The sequence below is a fragment of the Otolemur garnettii genome, unplaced genomic scaffold (assembly GCF_000181295.1).
Source record: "Otolemur garnettii isolate 467f Iridium unplaced genomic scaffold, OtoGar3 scaffold00096, whole genome shotgun sequence".
NCBI lineage: Eukaryota > Metazoa > Chordata > Mammalia > Primates > Galagidae > Otolemur > Otolemur garnettii.
The window spans coordinates 7,879,868-7,887,979 of record NW_003852491.1 but is presented as its reverse complement, the minus strand read 5'-3'; the positions used below and the strand labels follow the sequence as shown (position 1 = coordinate 7,887,979).

At 51.9% G+C, this 8,112-nt stretch overlaps 1 protein-coding gene across 4 annotated transcripts; it reads right to left on the bottom strand.

The window, feature by feature from the left end:
* Nucleotides 1-282: 282 nt before the first annotated feature.
* On the bottom strand, nucleotides 283-4,977 carry BCKDK (branched chain ketoacid dehydrogenase kinase). 4 transcript variants are annotated; one of them, XM_003795832.3, is made up of 12 exons: nucleotides 4,560-4,977; nucleotides 3,664-4,036; nucleotides 3,480-3,548; nucleotides 3,280-3,390; nucleotides 2,935-2,982; nucleotides 2,735-2,854; nucleotides 2,551-2,649; nucleotides 2,301-2,374; nucleotides 1,835-1,963; nucleotides 1,665-1,754; nucleotides 830-988; nucleotides 283-735 (listed from the first exon to the last, which is right to left on the bottom strand). In XM_003795832.3, the coding sequence occupies exons 2-12, from the start codon at nucleotides 3,856-3,858 to the stop codon at nucleotides 591-593; spliced, it is 1,239 nt and encodes a 412-aa protein (XP_003795880.1). In that variant the 5' UTR covers nucleotides 3,859-4,036; nucleotides 4,560-4,977; the 3' UTR covers nucleotides 283-590. The 4 variants fall into 4 exon arrangements, with proteins under 4 accessions (XP_003795880.1, XP_023372512.1, XP_023372514.1 ...); XM_023516744.1 differs by having other exon boundaries at nucleotides 284-674; XM_023516746.1 differs by having other exon boundaries at nucleotides 284-674; nucleotides 4,902-4,977.
* Between the last annotated feature and the right edge of the window lie 3,135 nt (nucleotides 4,978-8,112).

The following is an 8,112-nucleotide window of genomic DNA, read 5'->3' as shown; positions in this document are numbered from 1 at the left end:
TTGTGCTATAGGTGCCAAATCTATGTTAAACTGTTTTAAATTATACATGAACTTTAGGTCCACTCTGTATTGTCTGGGACTCAGAAATGTGTGTTAGATGATCGAAAGGTCTTTACCTAAGCTGTCAGAGTCACCTCTAGTCCCATCAAACATGCAAGAGACTTGGAACTGGTTCTACTCCTGGTCTGCCAGGCTGTAGATAGACTGGGATATGAACCAATTAAACCCAGAGAACAAAAGAAACAAAACCTTACCCACCCTCCCCACACATGGGGCCCAAGAGGGCATTTAAAATGTGAACTTTAATAATAAACAATAGGTCAAAGTGGGGGTTCCCCAGGAACAAGAATGATGGAGCTGGTGCTGGAGGCCTCACAGGTCCCCACTCCCTCCCCTCCAAGGCCTGGAGGCAAGGAAGTAGTAGAGCCTATTGAGGAGGAGCGGTGCCCAGCTCCATGTAAGTCCATCTAGGGCCTTGAGACCCAAGGTGCAGCAGCGTGTGGAGCAGATTGCCACCCTGCCTGACCTAGAAGGTCTTAGCAGGGAGTGTGGCCCAAGCTGGGCAGGTGAGCAGGCTAATGGTTGTAGGGTCAGATTCGGAAGCTTTCCTCTCGGCCATCAATGTGACGCAGCCGCAAGTAGACATCCGTGCCAATGCCCTGCAGGGACTGCAGCTGCAGGGAACCACCAAGGTACTCCGCGTAGGCCCGTGATGTGGGCAACCCGAAGCCAAAGCTGGGGGTGAGCAGGGGGATAGGACAGGGGGCTTCAGAGGCTTGAGTCTCTTAGAGTCCCTCCATCCCTCCATCCTGGCCAGGTGGGGCCTCACCCATGCATGGGTCCTGACTGGCCACCACTGTGCATGTCCAGGTGTCCAAAGAGGGGGCTGATCCGGGGGTCCTGAGTGCTGGCCTCAGCTGTGGTGAAGTGGTAATCCATGACCCGATCCAAGTCTTTATGAGCGATTCCTCCACCTCGATCTGAAATCCTAGCAGGATGTCCACAACATGGACTTGGCTTAGCTTTGGTGAGGGGCTCACTACCACCCAAGCAGACAGTTCTGTCTGCCTTCCTGTGCTTTTCATCCAAAGATGGAATGTGATCCACCTAGACCCTTGGTCTTTGTGCATGTATAAGCCACATTTCTCCATCTCTACCTCTGCAAGGGGGGGGGGCACTGATTGCTTTGTGTCCAACCTTTTTTTTCCTCTGCCATACACTGGAATAATAAGAGTTATCTTGGGCCACACATTAAATACACAAATACAGATGAAAACTGATTAGCAAAAAAAGGTCCATGCATACTTTTCGTATCGGATATCACAGATAAGCAAAAAATGTCCTCACAAGATCAGCATGCAGCTCACACAGGTGGAACACCCTGGTACCTTCTCATAAGAATGGACATTAATTCTCAGCCCAGCATCATAGACTGGTTACTTCCGTTTCCCGACTTTAGGCCCCTCAGGTGCTGACAGAGGCAGGACCTTGGGGCCTGCAGCTGGCCTCATATGTATGAATGTTCAGCTCATGGCAATCTCAGAAAATTTTGAGCAAGGACCTAGCCCCATAGTGAGGCAAGTACTGGCTAGAGGTCCTACAGTAAGTCACAAACAGTGCCCAGAACCTCCACCCACCCCTGCCCAACTCCACTCAAGGCAAACCTGATGATGAGATCAATATCATTGTTGGCGATAGTGATGACCACATCAGGGACGTTGTAGGGAGTGTCTAGGTGACTCTCCATTGTGGCTCTATGCAGGGGCAAAAGATCAGTTAGTGGTAGAACACCAGTTCCTGTGTTCCCCCCACCCAACGTGTCCAGCCAGCCCACCTCATGGCATTCTTGAGCAGCTCAGGCAAGATGTAGTCCAGTGGCATAGGGATGAAAGGGAAACGTGCAGCCACATGTCCGTTGATGCGGACACGGGGGGCATTACCATATTTGTGCTCACACAGGCGTCTGTGGATAGGAGCAAGAGTTCAGACAGGTGCCTCTAGACAAGTGGTTCTCAATTTGAGATGATTATGTCCCTACAAGGAACATTTGACTATGTACAGATACATTTTGCTGGTCACACCTAAGAGGCAGGATAGGCATCAAATGAGTAGAAGCCAGAGATCCTGCTAAACATCCTAACATGCATGGGACAGCTGCCCACTACAAAGAATTTTCTGGTTCAAAATGTCAACAGTGCCAAGGTTGAGAAACCATGCCCTAGACCATGCCCCAGGCAAGAGCTCAGACCCAAGTAGTCCCTGCCCCTAGACATCTGCCCCCTTAACCACTCTGGCCTCACCTGGCAAAGTCCACCCATTTTTCAATAATCTTCTTTGGGGAGAGACGAGTGCAGATGATGCCAACAAAGTCAGGCTAGCAGAAGAAAGCAGGTCAAGACTAGTAACACCTTCACCCTCATCTTAGCCACCAAATGCTTGTAACTTCTGAACTCCCCCAAAGCAGTGGCCCCAAAGGGTCCCTCTGCCCCTTGGCCCAGATCCCCAGCTCAGTCTCTCTGTCCCATTTGGGTCTCAGGTCCCAAAGCCTACCTTGTCCTCATGCAATGCCAGGTGATGGGTGGCTAACATGCGGATCCCAAGCCTCGAAGTCAGGGTCTTGTCCAAGAAGTATCGGACAAGCTTTTCATCCTGTAAAGAGTGAGACTTTAGAACCCTGTTCCCCTTCCCAGGCCCCTGAACAATAGGCCTGGCCCCCTCCTTTGCTGCCCTGAACCTTTATGTGCTTCCGGCTCTCACGCAGGCCCTCAGCTAAGAGAGTCACCACATCCTTGTGGTCGTCCAGCAGCTGTCTCACCAGCTGGCAGTATTGGGCCTCTTCTGCCTGGTCTTTGATCTGCAGATCAGAGAGTCATGAACAGACATAGCTCAAGACGAACCTCTCAGCCCCTTACCCTCCTCTGGCCCAGCCCTCACCGGAGGGAAGTCTGTCAGCTTCTGGAAGGCACGGATGTACAGCTCGTGCTGCAAGGAAGAGGAGTGGGAATTCACGGGCTGCAACCAGTACTGGGTAAAAAAAGCCACCTTTACCTACTGATGGGAATCACTGCCCAGCCCAATTCATGTGACTCAAACCCCCACTGAGCGGGGAGCCATTTCCAGCCTCCATGAATACGCAGCCTTAGCTTCTGAAGGCTTGGGGCTGAATCCTTTATGGCCCTGATACTTTTAGGCAAGCTAAACTCTGCCACTCTAGGCACCAGATTCTCCATTTGCCCCTTGGGAAATAGGCACACTGATCTAAGGTCTTTTCTACCTTACCACATGCAGAATGGTGGGGTTACAGCCAATGATGAAAGGAAGGCAGCGGAAGCCCTTGATTCGGTGAGCAATTCTTACAGGTAGCTCTTGCTGCAGGTACCGGGCACTTTTCTAGAAGAAGAAGAAAGGTAGGACTGGGACCTGAGTGGCTGGCCCAGAGGTCTAGGAGACAAGAGAAAAATAGAGGGCAGGAACCTTACCAGAAGGTGGCTGCCATCCTGAGAGCGGCCGGAATAGAGCATCATGGTTGGAGTGAGGCGGACTGAGGGCTAGAGAGGCGGATGGGTCTTAAGCACTGGATCTCCAACACTCCACATCAGCTCCACCCTTACCCTGGACACCCACTCCATGTCCTGACCCTGGGCTCACTGCCTAGCTGTGTACCTTCTCAGCTGCCACATCAATGGCTGACTGGTTGTAAAAGGAGGTGACCGTCTTGGAGCGCTCCCGTGCCATCTCCACATGGTGCGTATCAGTGGCTGATGTTGAGCGAGCCCGAAGCAAGACTGCAGACCCCAGGATGGGTCGGAGTGGAGGGCCACCCCAGGAACCACTCCCCAGCACCGACGCCAGTATCATCTTCCTGCTTCTGCTCCTTTGTCAGACTGGGTGACTGCTACGGCTGAGGACCCAAGGGATGGAAGCAACCCCAGAACGAGGAAAGGGAGTGTAGGTAGATAGGGGTTCTTCTCTGACTTCAGGGGTGAGGGCCCCTTGAGGATGCTGACAGTTTCAGCCCCTGGAGAGCAGCTCCCATCTACCAGGGCAGGGAAAGGGGGGATTGTAAGGATCCAAATCCAGGCCACCCTTACCACCTCCATATGGGCACTGGTATCCTCAGACCTGGGCAGTCTTTGCCCACTTCTTCAACTACCTACCCAAACACACACAGGTCAACCCTGGACAACCTTGCTTTTTGGAACCTATATATATTTTTTTGAGACAGAGCCTCAAGCTGTTGCCCTGGGTAGAGTGCCATGGCATCACAGCTCACAGCAACCTCCAACTCCTGAGCTTAAGCGATTCTCTTATCTCAGTGTCCCAAGTAGCTGGGACTATAGGCGCCCACCACAATGCCCGGCTACTTTTTGGTTGTAGTTGTCATTGTTGTTTGGCAGGCCCGGGCTGGATTCAAACCCGCCAGCTCTGGTGTAAGTGGCTGGCGACTTAGCCCTTTGAGCTACAGGCGCCGAGCCTGGAGCCTATATTCTTAAACCTGAGGTTCTATCTGGTGGCGTTGGGGAGGCGATCCTCAGACCCATTCAGCCAGAAAACCTTACCCTAGCTCCCTCTGGTCCTGGGCACGCTTGTTCAGGAGGCGGAGCCAACCCCTACCCAGCGCCTTCAGACCCGGGCCCCGGGAACCTGGCCAGCCGACCTACGATACACAGCATTGTGACACCCCCGCCTTCCCCAGGGCCGACTGCTTCGAGGGTGCGGGCAGGAGCCCTCGTCTGAGTTCCTTCCCTGGGGGTCACTTGATTCGGCCCAGATCTTCCTCGATATGGCAAATGCCAGTCCTCGCCCCGTGCGCACTCCTGCGCTCCCATTCAATGGTGGAGGCTGTGAACGTGCGCTGCTAAACGTCCATAGGGAGGGTTTGCGTGGGTTGCTCCACTTACCTCGGGGCCAGAGGCAGGGCCCGGGTCCGAGCCGAATGGCCCGAGCAGTCGAGCTGCTGGGCTAGCCGAGCCGCCTGCGCCCTCTACTGCCGTGACGTCGCGCGGGGTGTGGGCGCCCGATGGCTCCTGGGAGGTGTAGTTTGGCACTGAGGACTCGCAACTCTGTCGCCAGGCCCTCCCAGCTATGCCCCTGCTCTGGACCCCCAGAAAAATAGCACCATTCCCTCTAGAGGGCAGCAAGAGCCGAACTTGGCTAGGCAAGAAATTCAGGGCGGGAAGGTTGTGACAGGATAGACAATAGCCTGGATGATGATCTGCGGGTATGACTGAAGCCCTCCGTAGTCTAGGAAATGATGGCCAGCAACTCATGGAGGGTAAGAAATCTGCATTTGTCCTGAATAGTTAGTAACTACTGAAGGGTTTTAACTCATAGTCTCTGCTCCTTAGAACCCTCCGGCTGTAGTGATTGGAAGGGTTTGGTGACACCAAAGGCAGAGAGACCAGTGAGAAGATAATTACTCCATCCAGGCAAGAGGTAGTTTTTCCGTGTGTTTGTACTGATTGGACTTTTTTTTTTTTTTTTTTTTGAGACAGAGTCTCACTCTGTTGCCCAGGCTAGAGTACTGTGGCCTCGGCCTAGCTCACACCATCTTCAAACTCCTAGATTCAGGCAATCTCCTGCTTCAGCCTCTGGAATAGCTGGGACTATAGTTGTGTGCCATCAAGCTCAGCTAATTTTCATATTTTTAAATTTTATTATTATTATTTTTAGCAGAGATGGGATGTCCCTCTTTCTTTCTTTCTTTTTTTTTTTTTTTTTTTTGAGACGGAGCCTCAAGCTATCCCCCTGGGTAGAGTGCCATGGCATCACGCTCACAGCAACCTCCAACTCCTGGGCTCAAGCGAGTCTCCTGCCTCAGCCTCCCAAGTAGCTGGGATTACAGGCGCCCGCCACAACGCCTGGCCATTTTTTGGTTGCAGCCGTCATTGTTGTTTGGCGGCCCGGGCTGGGGATTCGAACCTGCCACCTTAGGTGTATGTGGCTGGCGCCTTAGCGGCTTGAGCCACAGCCGCCAAGCCTCTCTTTCTTTCATTTTTGAAACACAGTCTCACCCTGTTGTCCAGGCAGGCTAGAGTGCTGTGGCCTCAGCCTACCTCACAGCAACCTCAGACTCTTGGACTCAAGAGATCCTCTTGCTTCAGCCTCCAGAGTAGGGCTATAGGCATCCACCACAGAAGAGTTTGTCTATTTTTAGTAGATATGGGGTCTCACTCTTGCTCAGGCTGGTCTCCAACTCCTGAGCTCAAAGGATCCACCTCTCTTAACCTCCCAGAGTGCTAGGATTACGGGCATGAGCCAAGGGGTCTCCCTCTTGCTCAAGCTGGTGAACTCCTGAACTGAAATGATCTGCCCAACTTGGTCTCCCAAAGTGCTAGGATTAGAGGCGCACCCAGCCCTGATTGGATTTTACTGTGGTTATAAGGTTCCTAAATACTATTTAAAATATTTTAAATTTAAAATGTTAAGGGGATCAGGCTACATCTTTGGACGATGTTTTTTTTTGTTGCTTTTTGTTTGTTTGTTTTTGTTTTTTTAAGACTGAGTCTCACTTTCTTGCCCCCTGGTAGACTGCAGTGGCGTCATAGCTAAAAGCAACTTCAAACCCTTGAGCTCAAGCAGTCCTCAGCCTCCCAAGTAGCTGGGACTGCAGGAGCCTGCCACAACATCTGGCTATCTTGGGTGGGGGGGTCTCACTCTTGCTTACGCTGGTCTCGAACCAAAAGCTCAAGCAATCCACCCGCCTCCGCCTCCCTGAATGCTAGGATTACAGGCGTGAGCCATGGCACCGGCCTTTGGAGGCTGTCTTTAAACTTGGAAGTGGGATTGCTCACCATGGCTGGACTTCTTGAGGCCCTGGGGGAAATAGCCCATGGGAAAGGAGCTCCCTGAGTGCCCGAGCCTCCTCCTTGCTTCTCACCCCGATGCTGCTCCTCCCCACTTTCCCCAGCATCCTGGCAATGTCCTGCAGTCCGGCCAGGAGGCCACTTGCCCAAGGCAGGCAGAAGGGAGAGGCAAGGGCGCTCCTGGTGGGGAGGACCGCCTGCGCAAAGCAGCAAGGACTCAGAGTACTCGGGTGCGCCAGAGCTGGGCACTCACGTGGCCGCAGCGTGGACTGGAGCCGTGGGAGTAAGCAGCTGTGGCTACCAGAAAGGCGGGAGGCGTCTGGCAACGACCTCACCCCAGTTGACCCAGAACACTCCGCTAACGCTCGTCCCAAACTCGCTGCTGCCCCCGGCGGCTGAGGCTGGACATGCACCTCACGAGTCCTCTTTCAGAATACTGTATTTAGGTCCCGTACTCTTGTAAGAGCTTTGTTATGTATTAATGTAATCTTTGTAACAACCCATTCTTTATTTTACGGATGCGAGAATTGAGGCCTCGAATGATTAAAAGACTGCCACGCCTCTTTTCTCTCTGCCCTTGCCCCCCACACTCTGCTGCAGCCACACTGTGAACTGGCTGTTCACTCGCTGCGCTTCATGGCCTTTTACTGGCTGTGCCCTGTGCCTGGAGCATTATTGCGCTAGATAAGCGCATAGCTCGTGCCCTCACCTTCAAGCTTTTGCTCAAATATCAACTGAATGAAACCCACCTGTTCATCCTTTTAAAAATTGCAATCACTGGCTGCCTGGTGTCTCGGACCTGTAATGCTAGAACTCTGGGAGGTGGAAGCGAGTGGACTGCTTGGGCTCAGGAGTTGGAGATCACCCTAAGCAAGAGCAAAACCCTGTCTCTACTAAAAACAGAAAAATTAGCTTGGAGTGGTAGTGCATGCTGGTAGTCCCAGCTACTCTGGAGGCTGAGGCAAGAGGATTACTTAAACCCAGATATTTGGGGTTGCAGTGAGCTATGACCCCAAAGGCACTCTACCTGGGGTAAGAAGGTGAGACTGTCTCAAATAAATATATAAACAAACAAATAAAATTGCAACTACCTCCATTCTGATCTTTTTATTTTATCCGTAGCATTTTATTACCAACTCCATGCTATCTGTGTATTTTACATATTTATTAGATTAATTGCTCATTCACCTCTTCTTTTCTACAATGTAAGACAAACACATGAGTATTTGTCTGCTTTACTGAGTTATTCCAAGCCCCTAAACACAATCCCTGACAAATAATTGGTACCCAATAAACATTTGTTAAA

Excerpts from the sequence above, each read along its gene's own strand:
- BCKDK (XM_023516744.1), bottom strand. The coding sequence starts at position 3,858 with ATGATACTGGCGTCGGTGCTGGGGAGTGGTTCCTGGGGTGGCCCTCCA. Across the intron at positions 3,391-3,479 it reads AGGATGGCAGCCACCTTCTG|AAAAGTGCCCGGTACCTGCA; the intron begins GTAAGGTTCCTG and ends TTCTTCTTCTAG. Across the intron at positions 989-1,664 it reads GATATTGATCTCATCATCAG|GATTTCAGATCGAGGTGGAG; the intron begins GTTTGCCTTGAG and ends ACATCCTGCTAG.